We start from the raw sequence: 19,592 nt of genomic DNA on the forward strand, positions 1-19,592 counted from the left end.
GAGCGAATCTTAGGACAGACTGGGATTTGAGATATGTGGAAGTCTGTGGGATATAGTTGATTTTGGGACGAATTGGAGTTATCAGGTAGAGCTTTGGGGAAAGTTACACGTAGGTGTGGAAGGTAGTATTGGGCCCATACTACTAAAAGCACAGGACATGTACCCGAACTAATGTTAGATCTGACAGCTCTAAGGAGGACCGGTGTGGGAAGATCCCCTATATAGATGTCCTAATTATTATGGTTTATGACATTTCAGTTCAGCATGGTGATGACACGATTCGGGACAGAGGGATCAGGATAGGGATCAGGATCTGGATCTGGATGGGGCAGCAGTACTGAGCCCATTGATGAGAGGTTGCGCGAGATCATTGCAGTCGAGGTTACGAAGGGCATCCTTGACGCTAGCCCAGTGATCTTTGGGACGGTCAAGGAGGGGATTATGGAGATTATGGAGGAGAGGCTCAGGTCATTCAGATCCGAGATTGCTGTGGGCCAGGTCGAGGCCTGAACTCCCTCGTTCCGGGAGTTCAAGGCGTGTGGAGCGCCAGAGTTTTTCGGGGTCAGGGACCCCATTGTTAGCCGACGCTGGGTGGCGGATATTGAGAACGCCCAGCGCACGAGTTCTTGCCCTGATGCGGCAAAGGTGGGTTTTGCTTCATGTATGCTGAGAGACAGAGCCCGAGATTGGTGGGGAGAGGTGACCAGCCAGGTGGGAGCAGCCGGTGTGGCTGAGATGACGTGGGCCGAGTTTGTTCGGCGATTCGATGCGGAGTTTGCACCACCTAATTAGGTGGAACGGATTGTGAGGGAGTTTCATGACCTTCAACAGACCACCAAGACTGTGGCGGAGATCACTGCCAAGTTTCGGGAATGAGCTTTGTTGATCCCACAGTACGCTACGGATGAGGATATGAGGCAGACGAGATATCATTTCATGCTGAGGGATAATATCCGGGAGTTTGTGAGCTTTACAGGGTGCATGATGCGTGCAAATAGCTACACCTAATTTTATTATTTATAACCTAACTACCTTAACTAACTAATTGCACCTAGGCAGTGTACCTAGTCAAAATTATAGAATAGTTGGGTAAGTCGGGTGTCGATCTCAGGGAACGGTTTTGACTGATTAATTTATCTACTATTAAATTAACCTAATTTTAGAGCAAAGAGGGGGTTTTATCTGATTTTGCAAGACCAGACGAACTTAAATCACATAATTCAATTAATTAATTAAAAACACTCCTGTCTAGTTTGAATCCACTTCTTTATTTATGTTTAGCTAATAATTATGGATTATCAAAGTTGGTCACTAATTATTATGTAATTAGCAATTCAAGTCCAAATTTACTAATCTTTTTATCAAATCATGAACTACCTTGTATGGTCACACATAAGCAAACACAAAATTAGTTATTATTTATAGGTGAGCTATGTAAGATTTATCTAAACAAACACAATTATGGTCATAAATTATGTCCTCTAGCACAACTAAATTAGTTACTTTTATCACTTATCTAAGATTTTGGTCGATCCTAGCTCTAGCAATTCAATGTTCACTAAATCACTAGGTTTCAAGTTCATGTAATTTAATGGTTACTAAGCTACACAGAACATGAACTTAAGCAACTAAGAAACTAAAATAACATGCTAGGTAATGATAATCAAACACAAGCAATTTACCAACTAATCAAATTCAATAGTCATTGAGCTAAAACATAATTCAGAAGCTTCATCTAGCTAGAGAAGAGCTGCTAGATTCAGCTACTCATAGTAACAAGTAAGCAAAAACAAATCAAATTATCAAACATGTTCATAACTATCAAACTAATTAATTAATTATGAACCTTTACTCCTTTTGATGTTGAAAGCCTTTTCCAGAACTATTCTTCTGCTCAAAATCGTCTTCAGGTAACCTTCCAATCAGCCAAAAACTCCCCAAGTCGTAATGGGCAAGGGAATTTATAGTTTTCTGATTTCCCGAGTTCACGTCGTGAACCATAAGGATTCACGTCGTGAATGCGATCTTTTCGTATTCGACAAGGACTCTTCCACCCGGATGTAAATCTTCTGGAACAATCGATTCACGTCGTGAGAATCAAGTTACTCACGTCGTGAGCACGTCTTTTTGGTGGAATTTTTTATCCTTCTTCCCTTCGAGCCTCCAAAGTTCCAAATATTGTCAATTCTGGTCCCTTACTTTGAAAATGCCTTACTTTGGCTGCAAATTACAATTTATCCTTATAAGTATCATAATTCTATGAAAATAACCAAAATATTAATAAAAACGTAAATAAATATTGCCTAAAAATGTGTATAAATATGGCAATATCAGTGCAACACCCTGAACGAGATGGTGGAGAAGGCCCGTGAGTGGGAAATGGAGTTGGACTTCCGCACCAAGCGGAAGCCTGAGCAGGCACAGGCGGCAGTGGGTCAGGCTAAAAGCCTAAGACCTCAGACACTTCCAGCAAGGGCCAGCAGGGCTGTGGCCGGTGTGCCAAGTGCGATAAACCGCACAGTGGGGCTTGTCGGGTGACAGGCTTGGGATGCTATGCTTGTGGCCAATCGGGCCACGTGATCAGGGATTGCCCCAAGAAGGGCTTGATTTGTTTTCACTGCAACCAGACCGGCCACAAACGGGCCGACTGTCCGAAGTTGCAGGTAGGGGGAGGAGCAGTGGTGGCACCCACGCTCACCACGACGAGGATCACAGATGGCCACCCTGCTAAGGCGGATGCTCCAGTGGTGAGGCGTTGCGCCTTTCAGCTGACTACCGAGGAGGCTCGGGTAGAGCCAAACGTTGTGGCTGGTATGTATTTATTCTTCTCTGCTCTCTATTTATTTGTATTGCTTATATGTGATTTGTGCTTATGTATAGGGACCTTTTTGGTCAATGGTATGTCGGCTCATGTTTTGTTCGATTCGAGAGCTACCCAATTATTCTTGTCTCTTGCGCTTAGCAAGAAGTTTCGGGATGCGCCAGGAACTCTAGATTCCCCGCTTGAGGTAGAGATTATGATGACCGCACTGTGAGTGTCACGAGGGTGTATCAGGACTGTGTCCTGAATGTGCTTGGAGAGAGGTTTCACGTTGACTTGGTTCTGATACCGTTGCGAGGGCTGAAAGTGATTGTCGGGATGGATTGTTTGGGGGCCAATGGGGCCATGATCGATTGCGAGCGCCAGTTAGTGAGGGTTCGAACCCCAAGTGGGGGAGAACTGGTTATACATGGTGAGAGGGCCTCGCAGGGGCCGACCCTCTGTTCGGCTGCGAGGGAAAGGAGATTTCTGCGGCAGGGATGTACGGGATTTCTGGCTTATATCTCGGATACGAGGGTTGAGACCACGACAGATGTGGGCACTGTGCCGGTTGTACAGTAATTTCGGGATGTTTTTCCCGAAGAGTTACTAGGAGTGCCTCCGGAGAGGCGGGTTGAGTTTCGCATTGACTTGGTGCCGGGTGCCGCTCCTATAGCGAAGGCACCATACCGGATAGCACCGCCCGAGATGCTGAAGACATATCGAGCCCGAACCCTCACTAGCACCAAAACCACTAACTGATCTGCCTCGAAGAGTCACCATACTAAAAATAGACCCTTCAAACTATCAGAACACGCATAAATAATATTGAGGAGTCTCATACTCTAAAGGCTTCCTGGTATCATCGCATCTCTCCTTGACTCGAGTACGGATCCTCTGCTTCCAATAGTACGGGCGCATACTACCTTCCACATCTATCCGTACTTTCATCAAGGATCGCTTTGAATCCTCCAAGTCACTCCTTATCTATACATACAATCCTCCACAAGACAAATCTCCTAGCACTAAATCTCTTCCTAGGTTTTCCTAGGGCAACCACTACACCACTCTCCACCATCAGCTGCAGAAAGAACTCTCACTAACACCATTTAACTAGCTCACGAATACAATTACATATCACCAATACCAGATAATTCTTCGTATGAAAGATCTCACATTACAACAGTTGGACTCAGACAAGAGTTGCGTATGCGCTTATTAGTTAGTTGGAGTTAATGAGAACTCCTAAAAGCACAAATCAAGCAGCATTCGAGCATTGAGCAATCAATCGGAACAAGCATAACCCTAATCAGGCTATCCTATCACTGACTGATCAGTACTAGCATGCAAGTCTACAAGCTCATATAGTAGGCATATAAAGGCATCTCTCCTAGCATTCTATCATGCAAATCATGAGCAGATCCTTAGCCCTAACTAGCATGCGATTCACAGATTCATAAATCAAAGCATATCATAAAACATGTATGGGTATTTTGGGAAAACTTACTTGAGCCCGGTCGATTGCATACACCACACCCTTTTCTTTTATTAGAAACCCTTTTTATAAAACATTTCTTTTTGAAAATATTCTACCAAACCCTCAGTTTGAGTTCAGACACACCTGAGGGTATGTCCGAATCCCTCAAACTAAGGCTCTGATACCAACTTGTAACGTCCCAAAAATTAAGACTACAATTTTTTGATTTTTAATTCAATAACCATTATCCAAAACAACATCGTAAAACCATGGTGAATCAAGGTGTATCAATAACATCCAAGTACATCAGAGTATTATAAAATACGGAACAATGTGGTGTGTGCACTGTAATCATCTTGGGCTCTTCCCCTTCGAACCAGAAGTACCTGAAACATAAACTAAAAACCGTAAGCACAAAGCTTAGTGATTTCCTCAAAATACCACATACCATACATATCAAACATATAATGGGCCCCGCCCGGCATCGATCCCCGCTCGGAACAGATCTGTCAGTCATCAGGCCCCGCCTGGCATCGGGCCCCGCCCGGTATACATACAATATATAAACACATGCATAAAATCACAAAGATAAATATATTACAATATAACCATCAGGCCCCGGCCGATATACATATAAACACATAACACATGCAAGACTCATGCAGACAACTAGCATCCTAAACATAATAAACCATGGGTCGGAATTGGTGCCTTTGACCCGCTAAACACAGTGAGGAAACTCACCTCAAGCTGTAGAATCGCTTAGAAAAAATCTCAGTCTACTGGTCCGGAAAATCCCTGCGCTAACATCATCAAATAAATATCCAATTAATAAATGGATCTCGACCCATAATCAAGTATCTAAGTTACTTGTCCAATATCCAAGGTAAAAGACCATTTTACCCTTTTTCTTACTTGGCTCATAACCAAGACCTAACCCATTTGTTCAAAAGGCCTAATTTCCTAAATGGCATCCCAAGGCCCAATAAGGCCTAACTTCCAAATTGGGCCCAAATATTATCGTGGACGTAAACCCAAGAAAGTCCATAGTTTATCCATGACCCAAAGTCAGAAGCTCAATGGCCCAACAAGGCCCAAACCCTAGAAGCCCAAAATATGGCCCAAACCCGAGGAAGTCAACCCAAAAGTAAAACAGTTGAGTACGCTGGGCCTACTCAGACTTATGCTTGGCGTACTCCATCCGGGGCCAATACGCTCAGCATACGAGCTGAGTATGCACCGCGTACTTGGCAGACAGCCAACTCAACTCATTAAGCAGTTATTCAGTTAAGCCAACATGCCAAGCTCACAGATCTAATTCTAGAAGGTTACTTAACATGTAAAGTTGGCAACTTTACACCCATACATGACTTAATAAGGCCCAAAACTCAAAAAGAAGCTTAATAAGAATCTTTAACACTTTCATGGACCCATATCTCTCATAAAGATTACATTTTTATGGACAATGGACCTTAATGGAGCTAAGATCTAACATCCATAACTTCTGGAGTAGATCATAAACTCAACTTTAGCTCAAAAGACTCACAAATGCATTAATAACACCCTAAGTTGGATCTAGCACATATAATCATCAAGATGGGAGCTTTTTACCTCAAATGACTTGCTAAGATGAAGATGACTCTGGATCTACAAGCTCAAGCTACTTCCAAGCAACCTCCAAGTGTTCATCTTCTTCTTCTTTCACTAAGACACCACCAAATCTCACATTCAAGCTCAAAACTCACAAAAGGCACTTAGGATATCGTTCATAGGGTATAGGGTGATGAAGGTTGATCAATAAAATGTATAAAGGTGTTATAAGTTGTTTAAATAGGGTGCAAACCCTAAAAATTAAGGTTTGCCCCTGCCTTGCGTACGTTGTGCGTACTCCCATGTACGCCCAACGTACATGGGTGCATGCACGATCCAGAAGCGGGCTAGTACGCTAAGCGTACTCATAGAGTACGCCCTGCATACTAGCTAGGTACTATAATGAGATGATTTTTACATCAAGGGGCTAAAGGAAACATACCAAATTCTCGAGTGTTACAAGTCATAAGTTTACTAAGGAACTAGTAGTAGATTTTGTTTTGTTTGTATCTACCGTTACCATTGTTCCGGTAATGACTAAGAAAATGAATGTTATTCTGACCCTAGTGGTCATAACGAATCGAGTCAATTAAGATAAATATGTGAAGTAAGTTACTCGGTTCAGAGAACCATGTTCAATGTAGTATCCGACTTTAGTTAAAAGATTGAAGGAAAAGATAGTCGAAGTGATCGAAGGATTACATCCGCCGTTAAGGCTGAGAAACCAGTAGCTAGAAATTCTACTTGCTATGATGTGGTTGTACCGCATTAGAACATGAATGAAGGTGTCTTATGTGCTAGAGTTTGACTCATAGAGACCTAATTCTAGCCATTGTATCATGCGATGGAAGGTGAATAGAGTGTGATCATTCGATCTGTTATGGTATCCAAAGCAAAGACCTTATCATAGGTTGAGTATGTTTGAGAAGGAGCATGAATCTATGATGAAGGTCGAGTTTGTAACTCAAAAGTTAGGACTAAAGTTCCAACTGAGGATGAAGAGTGGGTGTAAGTTTGAGCACCGCCAGCAGCTAAGATGTATAAGAGCTTGATACCCATTAAGAAAGGCGTAAGAGTTACGATCATTGTAAAACGGAATACGAAACAGTTAAGTTTGTAAACTGTGACCTTTAAACCCTTAGTGATAAAAAGATGATTTAGCCATAAAGAAACAATCCTTACTTGTGGGATCCAACCCTGTTTTGCTGATGATTTCAGGATGTAATCATCCTAAGGGGAGCTAATTGTAACCCCCACAAATTCGGGCTAGACATTTAAGATATAATAAGTAATAATTATTCGTCATACGTTGCACAAGCGATAAATAAATGTTTTTAACAAAAGATTATTTTAGATAAATAATCTTGATGAGAGTTGTAGTAGTCGTGATGACGATTCGGTGGGTATATAGAATGCTCGAATCTGACTTCGTATGAAGAAGTTATGATTGTTCGAAGTTTTGCGTTCAGCCCTATACGATACAGTATGTTGTAAAATACGAATCGGAGATAGGTTGCTTATTAGCCTAAGTAATCTAAATAAAATTCATAGTAGTCGTAAAAGCTAGAGCGTACGTATAAACAACGCCTAAATCTGACTTCGTATGCGAAATTTATGATTTTCGAAGTTTTGGTATAGCAGTGTGCGACACAAAAATCAAAATTTAGATCGGTTGAGTGTTAGCCAAACCAATCTAAACGAGAGTTGAATATCTCGTAAATATGAACCCGTCGATATAAAGACAGTCGAGAACAGAGTTCGTAAGAATGAGTTATGATTTTCGCACAGACTTTAATAGTCTAATCTCTATTAAAATATGAATTCAAAATAGAGTGTTAATTAGCTATTGAAACCTTAAGGAAAGTTGTATAGATTGTCGAGAGGATTCCAGGGATATAAAGAACGTCGAAAACGGAGCTCGTATGCGAAACTTATTGTCGTTTGAAGATTTTGAGAAAACGTCTGCTGTGATGACGTGACACCACCAGGAGGCGCCACGTGGCCTTGTAGGATAACCGACTCCTCCGTGAGACAAGGTGATGTGGGACCATGAGATTGGGACACGTTGCACCATAAATTGGTGACACGTGGCATCTTCTAGAAGAGGGTGTGGTGGACCACTGAGGCGATGACACATGACAACCAAAGGGAGGATAAACGTCATCAATAGGCGCGACGCGCCCATTCGAGTGTGCGGATCCCCCCTGTATTTGCTATAAATATGTTGAAAATTTCTCACTCATTCCTCACACATTTCTCATATTCTCTCTTAAATCTTTCTAATCTTTGGAGTCCAACTTTTCCGGACTTCTGAGTATTTTAATGAGGCCCTGAGGTATCTACGAGCCCGACGAAAAGAAGCTTTTGGGTCGGAGTTCTACCTGCGACTTTTCAGAATTTTGTAAAGAAACTCTATAAGTTAAGCTGCATTTGTTTCACTTCAAGTGTAACTTATATTTATATTCATAGTTGTTATTATGAATCTATAAATAAGATTAATCAGTTATTCCATGTAGGCCTGACAATTGGGTTGGGTTCGGGTTGGCGGGTCACGGGTTGACGGGTTGGCGGGTCAGAATACATTGACCCAACCCAACCCATATAATATATGGGTTGGTGGGTTGGTGGGTCACGGTTTGGCAGGTTGAAAACATCAACCCAACCCAACCCATATAACCCGTATAAGTATATGGGTTCGTGGGTTCGTAGATTAGTGGGTCAAACCCAACCCGTATAACCCATTTAATAAGCAACACATTTTAAAATGAAATTAAAAAATACAAATAAAATGAAGTCATAAAGTCTTAAATATTCAACATAAAGTCATAAACAAGAGTTACGACGATGAGTGGTGTGCGACAGCCGGAGGACGAGAAGACGAGTGGTGTGCGTGTGACACTGCGACAATCGATGACTTGATGCCTCAATCGACGAAGATGGGAGACACAAAGTCGTGAGTTTGAAGACTGAAGACTGAATTTCTTTTTGATTAGGGGCTTCTTAGGGGCTAGGGCACGCTAAGTCGACTCGAAGATGTTTTGCAGTTTTGGAATTCGGAAAACGATTAAACGATAATCAAATATTCAAAATTTATAAATAATTAAATATATTTTTTAAACATCATATATATATATATATATATATATATATATATATATATATATATATATATATATATATATATATATATATATATATATATATATAATCGGGTTGGCGGGTTGACTTGCGAACCCAAATAGGTAACCCAACCCAAGCCATGAAATAAACGGGTTGGCGGGTTGGCGGGTCAAAAATCTCAACCCAAACCCGTTTATTTTCGTGTTGGGTGAGTGTCGGGTTATGGTTTGGGTCGAGGATTGCCACCCCTAATTCCATGTCAAAATAATGATTGATCTACTTACAGGAGTGATGTCTATGCTAGATCTAGTGAGGTGTTTAAAGTAGGATTTCCAAACAGTATACTTGTAACATCCCAAAATTTAAGGTCAAAAATTTCATTTTTAAATAAGTTATTATAAAACCATAAGTAATAAAACATCCATAATAACATCTCATGTCAAAACCAAAGTGTCAATAGTCAAACATGTTATCATGAAATAATATCAGAGTGTAACCCCAAAGATCTCATGTGTCGAAAACATCGTGTGATGCGCTGCGATCGAGCCGGCTCCTTTCCTTTGAAAACGAAGTACCTGAAACCAAAACTGAAAACCGTAAGCACGAAGCTTAGTGAGTTCCCCCATCATACCACACACCATACAATAACATACTGCCAGGCAATTATGGGGTGCCTGACCTACCCATGTCAAGCCATTCTGGGGTGCTTGACTTACCCAGGTCAAGCCATTCTGGGGTGCTTGACTTACCCATGTCAAGCCATTCTGGGGGTGCTTGACTTACCCAACGGTTTATCTCAACCGACTACTGGGGACTATTTCACCCCTACCACTACCACTAATAACATAACATAAACATACTGCCAGGCAATTCTGGGGTGCCCGACCTACCCTTCGGTCCTTACGACCGTGACACGGGGACTATTCCCCCTACTACCTACCATCACATAACATCATACCATGCTAATACATAAAACATATCAGGTAGTAGCAAACCTAGATAATTATCACAAAGACAATCATCTATCAAACAAAGTGAGCCGACATTGTGGCCTTAGACCCACTTCTACTGGAAGGTAACTCACCTCGTACTGTTGAAGTCCACTGCTATAAATCCTTACTGCTGCCCTGGCGAATCCTTGAGTTATCAATATTACAATATCACCCAATTAGCGATTGGGTCCTAAACCATGATCCATAATCCATACTTGGGGCGAAATGACCGTTTCACCCCCGACCCATCGAGGTCCATACTATATAATCTATGAAGGCCCATTAACGGCCCAAGTCTATCTTGGACCTAACCCAAGAAGGCCTAATCTCCAAAAAGGCCTGAAATACTAAATGGGCTACCCAGTCCAACTCCTGGTCCATGGTCCAAGGCCCTAAAAGGTCAACAAAACAAAGTGAGTCAACCATACGCCCTGCGTACCCAGATGGTACACTCAGCGTACACCACCTTGGGCCAGTACGCTCAGCGTACCAGACGTACGCCCAGCGTACTCCCCTGAAGTCCAACCCTCTCCAAATAAGCACTTAATCACTTCAGCCCTTGCTCCAACTCTCCATTCTGACTTCTATAGGTGACTTTTCAAGTAAAGTTGGCAACTTTACTAACATGCATGGATTAGTGGGACTCTAGAGCTCAAAAGAGCTTAATGGGTGGTCTTAACTCATTCTTGGACTCAAACAGTTCATAAAGCTTTCACCTTTATGAGAGAGGGGACCTTATAATGTCCAGATCTACAAGTTTGAGTCCCCAAAACGACCCTAGCTCACCAAGACCAAGCAAAAGACTAAAAATAGCCAAAACCAACCCAAAAGAGGATCTATGAAATGGAAGGTCAAGATCAGAGCTTTTTACCTCCAATGGGTTGACAAATATGAGAACTTTCTGGATCTATAAGCTCCCTTCCAAGATCAACACTTGAACACCACCTCCTCTTCTTGCACACACACACAAAAGTCTTCTTTCAAGCTCCAAGCTTCATCCAAGGTCATTTAGGGTTTCATGGTCGTGAAAAGGGGTGGAGGCTGATCTGAAATGAACTAGGGAAGGATATAATGTGCCTTATATAGGGCGCAAGTAGAGGAGTTAGGGTTTTGGGCACTCTGAACGTACGCTAGGCGTACCTCTTGTACGATGGGCGTACGCCTCTCCGCACCCGTGACCATATGTCCTTATATGCTGAGCGTAACCCAGCTTACGTTGGGCGTACCCAGCTAAACACACGCATGCATGGGCTGCCTTTGTCACAAAACTCCATTAGGGACTAAAATTGACAATAACTTCAAAATGCTATAACTCTTCCATTCTAAGTCCGTTTCCGACGAAATTTATATCCACAAAAAGGTGGCGAGAAGCCCTACGATCCTAGAATCGCACCCGAGCCTTAAAACCTTCCGAATAAAGCCTAAAATGCATAACAGACCGAGATATCAATTTACAGTCATACCCTTGGCTCTCGAAGACACAATCGAATACCGGGTCACTTGAATCATAACAACCTCATCCAAAATGGGCTAAATCCTTCCTTTCCCAAAGCTCTAATCCCCATGACAACTAATGATTGAGCCGCAACCCCACTTAATAAGGCCAATCTGAAACCGGGTGTTACAATACTCTATATACTAAACGGACCCTACATGCGATATGATCGTACCTTGTTGTTGTTTACTTAATAGATCTTGATGTAGACATTGGGATTGCTGAGGAATCTAGACTATCATTAGTCACATGGAATGTAAGACTAAGACTTAGTGATATTTTTACCTAGGCTTTTCAAAAGGAAAATTTAGGGTGGTATGTGAAGTGCTATCAGAATCACCTGTCATCCACTTTTATCAAGTGAGTGCATAGTTACGTTCAACTTACACATAGATACAAGTATTCTAAGTGCTTAAATGTTATGTGTGTTATTTAGTTCTGTTTAATATATCTGTGCAACATGATATGGTTATTATTTGATTAAACTGTATATTTAATTATCTATCATACTTAAAATGTGATTGGGTAGTGAAGGGTTGTGTGAAATAATAAATGAGAGGTTGTGATAGGAAGGTGTTAGTTAGTGAAAGGATGTGTGAAATAATAATGAAAAGTTATGACCATAGTATTGTCGTACTGTTGTGCATAGTCATCTAGGGAAGTATTGGTTAGTGAAGGAATGTGCGAGATAATAAGATGTAATCATAGTAATATCGTATTGTTGTGCCCAGTCATCTAAAGGAGTATAGATGACGACCACTGGCTATTCTAGGTAGTCAAGTGGAACACTGGCAGACTCATCACCTGTACGTGTTAATGAACTATGTGTTCATTTGTTGTGCTCCACCCCCCACATGGTTGCCTCATTGACACTTATTGCTAACGGAATTCCCGAAGTAGTATTGTTTACTCATTGTTTATAAAGATCCTTACGATAGGTCCCTTGAAATCGTTATTTTAGGATCAGGAAATGAGGATAACGGGAATGGGTAATTGGGATATTTGATTTCTGTGAAATATATATTTAAAAGATTATAATATTGTTGGTTGAAAATCTTATATGCTCATCAGGCTCCCAAACCAGGCCCACTTTGTTTCTTTGTATCACAGGTAATGGTACGAAGGTTCAGGAATATGGATGTTTAAATATGTCGGGAGATTTAAGAAGTTTTAGGTCATGAAATAAATCAATGTAAGACCTGTAAATACTAGTTTATAATTATGTTTCTATATCAATTATGACATGGCAAGCTTTCGAATATTAACGATAATCGTTTCTTCGGAAATGTTTTTGATATCCATATCATTTCACATTAATAACATTTTGGGACAAACTTCGCATTAATAAAAAATACTATGTTTTAAATAAGCATAAAAAAAAATTAATTTGCCAGAAAAATTAGGGATGTCACATCACCACTCCCACAAGTCTTAAAGGGACGATGGACCGTCGGGGCAGTTGTGCTTGTGGAGCCACGAGCCACAAAAGTTGTTGAACTGAAGTTAGTTGTTGCTTCCAATGCTAGCTCTTACCGACCAATTATTAAATAAACTATTAATTGTATTATGTTATCTTTATCGTGTGGCATGTCATGTTTTAATTGATTCATTTTTGTGTTAATGAAAATAAATACAACATCGTATCTTGCAGTGTTCCATAAAATTTTGTCGTGCCTAACAAAAACACAACACGACTGTCTTATTTGACACCCCGAATTTTAGGGTTGTTAGCAAACAATCTAAAACTGAGATGAAGATTGAAACAATTTATGACAAATAATTCCCAAAATTAAGTCACTTCAAAACTAAATTAACGTACACATTTAACTTTAACATGTTAAAAAAAATACATTCTAGTTAACAATGAAGCATTTGATGTGGAAATTTATGATCAAATATGTTGATTACCTCTATTGGTATCCACACGAGCAAACATCTTGGATTAGACTTGGCAATTCGTATATTCATGTAGTGTATATGGATCAAATTCACATAAATTTAGTATAATATAAATGCGCTTAGGAAACCTTATGACGATGGGAACGAGTTATTAAATATTACCTCTATGCTCTCATGAGACGTTAGGTGTATGTTGTATTTTCGTGGCACTATATGAGAATAACCAAAGCAAAACAAAATCGAACCACATGGATCAAAAACAGCAACAAAATTCGTTTGTAGACCATACCGAAAACAAAGGTTATAAGCTTATAACACACCAAACTTGTAATTTAGTCTCCTTATAATACAAGCCTTTAAACATTAGTCTCAAATACAATTTCCTAAAAGAAAAACTAACCGAAATACATTCCGTAAACTTGCAATCAATTCTCTCTTAGTTTAACTTTCAGCCATATATGTACATGATAAGAGCATGCAGCAGATTCATATAAATTAAGAACAAAAACAAAAGCAAAATCAAAAGAATACCATGCATTTTAATTAGGAAGGTGAACTATTATGCTCATCCGAGTCCCTACTAGCATGCCTCTTGTTTCTCCTAACCATTTCCTTAATCTCCGCCTCTTTTCTATCATAAAAATCAACCAAATCCTTAAAGCTGATGCCACGAAGAGATCGTCTGCCAGTGCGTGGTGTTTGTGAGGCTGGCTCCACAATCTCATGATCATGAGCTTCTTCATCATGAGGAATAAACCGAAGGTATTGACACAATATTCTGCAGAAGAAAATGCCGAGAGAAATGAAGCATGCAACACCACAGATCAAAAACAGGCCCCAGAAGTTGTTAAGAGAGAGGCTACTGGTCTCTTCCACTTGGGTAGTTTGAGATGAACATGAAGCTAAAGATAGCCATTTGTCATGAATTCTTTGCAAGTCTCCATTTTCTGAAAGTTGGAGGATGGCTGTTGATAAATCCACTGCTAGAGGAGAGTCTCTCTGGAATGCCTGTGGTGCAATTTGAATTTCTTCAAGTCAATCCAACTAAATTTTCAACTTTGAAATTGATATGAAATATTAAAGCGTATTAAAAGTAACTTACAAAACCCCAACCACTTTTAGTAAACTCTTCACCAACGATCCTGAACTCACACTTAGTATACCTCATGAAGAGCTCAATATAAGGAAGCTCATCAACAATGGCAGCCACACCACCGGCTTTTGGACCTAAACGAAGTGCATTTACATATTCGACCTCATCTCTCAATGGTTTGATCCTAGACTCCAAAATATTAAGATCCCGAACCAAATAATTATAGGCAAAAGTTCCATCTTGTACTCCAATCGGGTCATTGCTTGAGATCAAACTATCAATCCCTTCAATCCGTGAAGTCAACTGTTGTACTGTGAGGATTGATGTCAAGCTCGCGGTGTAACTTGAATTTATAATCAACACCACAAATAGCCACAAGATTAGTACGAATCGTCCCATTGTGCTCACAGTGTTCTCTCCTGCTTACGCATGTGAAAAAATTTAGTTGTCTATAATTTTCATGCTTCACTCAAAGAATCAAGATTTATCATTTATACTTACTGTGTGAAAAAAACATCGTTGAGAAGCTAAACCTGAAAATTTTTAAGAAAAAACGGTGTTTGTCATATTCTTAGACCGCCACAAGAGTAATCAGCTTTTGCAATTACTCCCCACACCAAAACATTCTTTCAAAAGTGGTTCTCCATTCGGTGACACTTTAACATATAACAACTACTTTATTTTTTATCTTAATTATTTATAATCAATAATATTAAATACGAATATAATATAATTATTTACTAAAATATATATGATTAAACAAAAACAAATATTATTGTGTTTCTATTCATTTCTTTTCTAATGTACAAGTAAGTTAAATAGTATTAATAGAATATAAATAAAATATTTTTTTTATAACAACGAACCAATAGAATAAATAAACTAATAATTAAATGGATTCATAAAATAACATAAAATGATTTTTTTTAATTGTTATATAGGGCCAAAAACATGACATGGCATTGCAATGATCTTTTAAGATTTGTAAGAGGAGATATGAGTTGACGTTGCAATGATTTCTCTAGGGCTATTTTCTATGATGGGACGAGGACAATCATGTCTTTTTGCAAAGACGAAGTGTCATACATTGTTCCACCTTTATGGTAGAACAAACCAGTGATATCAACTTATCATATCATGTCATGTCATGCATATCTAGATGAAATACTAACCAGAAGATTGTGATATTAACTTGTCATGTCATGTCATGTATATCTGGATGGGATACTAACCAGAAGATTGTGATGATTTGTTGCCTTGGAGGTCCACGAAATTCATGGTTTAGCCGATGCTCAAGAGTCCAAACAACACATCCAACAAAAAGAAAGAATCCACAGGTGACAAGCCACATTTCAATTGTGAATGGCTTGAGAAAAGCCCATGGTTGTGGTTTTGCTTCTTTCACTGCAACAACTATCACAAGCCCCGATTCCATGTACGGCTGTGTAAAGTCAACTATCCTTGTTCGGTTTGTAGTAATAGTAACATCTCCAACTGCTGCATCGTATGTCTGAGAATCAAGATAATGTTATTATACTCTTACACTTTTGACTTTTAAAGTCAAAATTAGGTTTTCCAAAACCAAAATTTAAGATGTGATTATCATAAATTTAAAACCAATATTTTCCAGAACCGCAATTCTTGTTACAAGATATAAAAAACTGTTCGGAAATATCAAAGATTTTGAATCAAGTTTTAATCTTTATTTTTGATTGTTTGACCTCAAAAAAGTCAAACTGTATGACATCCCACAGAAATAACAATGAACACCCGCTTTTAAAATTGGATTAAATGCAAAATATTACAACATACTTCCATCTATTTCTTTATTATACCATCCTACTTTCATTTTTTTTAAAAGTCTACCGAATCATAGCACCATCGTCCAGATAAAGAAACAAATCTCACTGTTTTAACTAATAGATTTTTCAAAATACAATTTTTTTAATAAGAGAAAAATTGAAAGTACAAAGTAAGATATGAAAGTAAGACGATATAATAGATAGATAAATGAAAGTACTTGTTATTTATTAGATTTAACACTTTAAAATTTAATAAAGTACTTACGTTTTGAGCAACAGAGTTCACAAGATTGGTGTAGCTAGGGTTTCTTCGACCATCTCCATATAAAAAGTATTTCCGAGGGACAGGGTAAGGAAGTAAATTCACAGCAGCTTCAAAGACATCAATACAATAACCTCTTACACCTTCTGGAGACTTATCTTTCGTCACAACTTCTTTATAACTATACCTATACGGCACTGCAACTCTCAACGGCGTCCCGTTGTTCGGAAAAACCCATCCCCGCGGCAGTTTGGTCGTCTCTCCGGGCCAAATCACGCTGTAAAGACGTTCATCGGCCGGAGAATGATTTGAAGGCTTAGCATACAGCGATTCAGGAACGGCAACCGAGAGACCCGAATGGTTCGACCAATATCCGATGATCCGTACACCGGTCCCGACGATGTTCACGATGTCATACGCCGGATGAATCAAGTTCTTGTCCTCGTTAAACTTCACCTCGCCGGTCAAACCCACGAAGGTTGTGGTCAGAATCGTTTCGAGAAGCTTCTCTCCTTCGTTGAAGATCCGAAGTTCAGATAACCGGAGCTCACTTCCGTTGGTGTCTCGAAGCTTAGGATCGTATGAAAATGTGATACTGTTACCAGATTTCAAGAATTTATCAAGAGCATGTGCGAGTAGCCAGACGGAATCGTAAGCGTAGAGAGCGTATGAATTGAAGCTAGATGTCTCTTTGTCTTTGATGTTCTTCCATTTCTTTTCGAAAGATTTCTTGATATCAGAACTAGACGTATGTTGGCGCAACGACACGACGCCTTGAATGAGATTCATCGTGTCAAGATCCGGCAACTCCGACGAATCCAAAACCGCCGGAAGCCAATCGGTGGTAATCCAAACGTAACCACTCGTCATCATCCCGAGCTTTTTTGCAACGGCGAAAATCTCTAGACCGGAGTCGGGATTCACGTGAACGACATAAACCCTAGACTCCCTCAAGTTGACTCCGATCAGTAGTTCAGTTATTTCTCTTTCCGATGCACCTGAAGTAAACGAAGCTTTGTAAGAAATCTTGGCATGTTTCTTGGAAAGGGCGTCGCTCAAGGCAGAAATTCCGTTTCTGCCGTAATCGTCGTCGACAAATATGGCGATCACTTCTTTCCAGTCGAAATGTAGAACGAAATCGGTTATGGCGGACATTTGTTGGTAGTCGTTTTGTGTGGTGCGGATGAAATACGGGTATTCGAGAGCTGAAAGTGTCGGGTCGGTTGCACCGAATGAGAGAAGTGGTACGTGAAGTTCGTTGACGACGTGGGAAATTACGTGGGCTATGCCGGAGGATTGTGGTCCGATTGCAGCCACCACATCGTTTTCCATCAGTTGTAAAGCTCCAATGGTGCCGAGAAATCCACTGCAATTAGTGTCATGCAAAATAAGATTCAATCGAGTTCCTACAAGAATAGTTGGACTCGAATTGACGTCATCAATGGCAGCTGCAATAGCAGGCTTCACAGAACGCCCAATAACCGAATTCACAGTGAACAAAGCTCCAACATTTACAACACTATGCATTCTTGAAGATGATGATGTTGTATTTCCAGTTTTACCCTTGACAACAACCACCATCACCCACATGCCAAAAACCAAGAAAATCACCATTGGTTTCATTATTACACATCAATTTCCAGTTTTGGAAAACCCCTTTTGGAATGCGAGTCAATTAAACTTCATCAGCCCTTATTGAAGAAGAAGAAGAAGAAGGAGAAGAAGAAAAGCACCTGAGCATCGTTTTGAAGCACAAGACTTTAGCTTTGGGCAAAGAATCAAGATTTTCAAGAACACTAAACCTAACGGCTAACTACAACATCATCATATGGATTCAATGTTTTTGAGACATTGTTGCAACTTGCACTGATATATACGTGTACCCACATGGGAAATCAGTAAATATCTTTAATTTCAGTCAAAAAGAAGTCAAGAACAAAGATACTAGTATATAAACTTACAGAAATAATCATTAATTATTAAATAGGTAAGATAAGAGCTTGAGGAAGTCACATAAACTATCAATTAATGATGAGAAGGTAGAGAGAACAAAATAACTTCAATCTTTTATCCGTGGAATGTGCCCACTGTAAAGTGTAAACACTATAAATACAATAAGATAGAATCTTGGTTTTTGTCTTTTTAGTGATGGGCAATTGGGCATGGGCCGACTGGCCGACTGCTGAGGTGAGTAGAGAAGCTAAAAGAAGCGTACAAGACAGTCGTGTGTTATTGGCAAAGAATTATTCTTTCTTTTTGCCTATTGTGGCAGAATTCTACCCACATGTCAATATGAACTTTACCTTTGGTCGTGTTTGGCATGTTAGATGAGATTATAGTCGAAATTTAATTTTTAGCGTAAAGGTGACAATCTATTACACAACATAACAAAAATATATTACATAAAACTAAACATTTCCCTACAACAATACCCTCCAATACATCTTCTGTATTTATGCAAAAAAAATTATTTCGTTAAAAAATAACACACACTTGAGATAAAATTGATACATGGAAGTCCAAGCCAACAAACTTGATAGGGGATTTTGTTTTGATAATAAGTTACAAAAGGAACACTGTAACGTCCCAACCAAAGTGAATATATCATTTAAATAGAGTAAAAATCATAAATAGTCGATGCGGAAAACTCTGGGGGATGTTGTGCAGACACGCTTAACCCTTCCCTTTGGAACAGGAAGTACCTGAAACCATAAACATAAAACCGTAAGCACAAAGTTTAGTGAGTTCCTCGAAATACCACATACCATACATATCATCGGACCTAGCTGGCACATTGGGCCCATCTTATAATAATGGGCCTAACCCTTCCTAATCAATGAGCTCATCCCAACATACAGATGAGCCTAGCCCGACATATAATGGGCCTAGCCCAACATATAATGGGCACAACCCATTAATGCAAATGGGCCCAGCCCTACATGCATGCCAATGAGCCCAGCCTAACATACAATGCAGACAACTAACATCCTACATAACATATTCTAGTGGGCCGACATTGGTGCCTTCGACCTACGAGTATAGTGAGAAGACTCATTTGACTC

General features: G+C 39.8%; 1 protein-coding gene across 2 annotated transcripts; it reads right to left on the reverse strand.

The window, feature by feature from the left end:
- Positions 1–13,698: 13,698 nt before the first annotated feature.
- Positions 13,699–18,391, reverse strand: GLR3.4 (glutamate receptor 3.4). Of its 2 annotated transcripts, XM_079052484.1 has the most exons (5): positions 16,534–18,385; positions 15,699–15,976; positions 14,968–14,999; positions 14,476–14,885; positions 13,699–14,381 (listed from the first exon to the last, which is right to left on the reverse strand). In XM_079052484.1, the coding sequence occupies exons 1-5, from the start codon at positions 18,151–18,153 to the stop codon at positions 13,917–13,919; spliced, it is 2,805 nt and encodes a 934-aa protein (XP_078908610.1). In that variant the 5' UTR covers positions 18,154–18,385; the 3' UTR covers positions 13,699–13,916. The 2 variants fall into 2 exon arrangements, with proteins under 2 accessions (XP_078908610.1, XP_078908611.1); XM_079052485.1 differs by lacking the exons at positions 13,699–14,381; positions 14,968–14,999 and having other exon boundaries at positions 14,640–14,885; positions 16,534–18,391.
- Positions 18,392–19,592: the final 1,201 nt, after the last annotated feature.

Source organism: Lactuca virosa, chromosome 5, assembly GCF_052849685.1.
Source record: "Lactuca virosa cultivar CGN04683 chromosome 5, Lactuca_virosa_CGN04683_v6, whole genome shotgun sequence".
Taxonomy (NCBI): domain Eukaryota; kingdom Viridiplantae; phylum Streptophyta; class Magnoliopsida; order Asterales; family Asteraceae; genus Lactuca; species Lactuca virosa.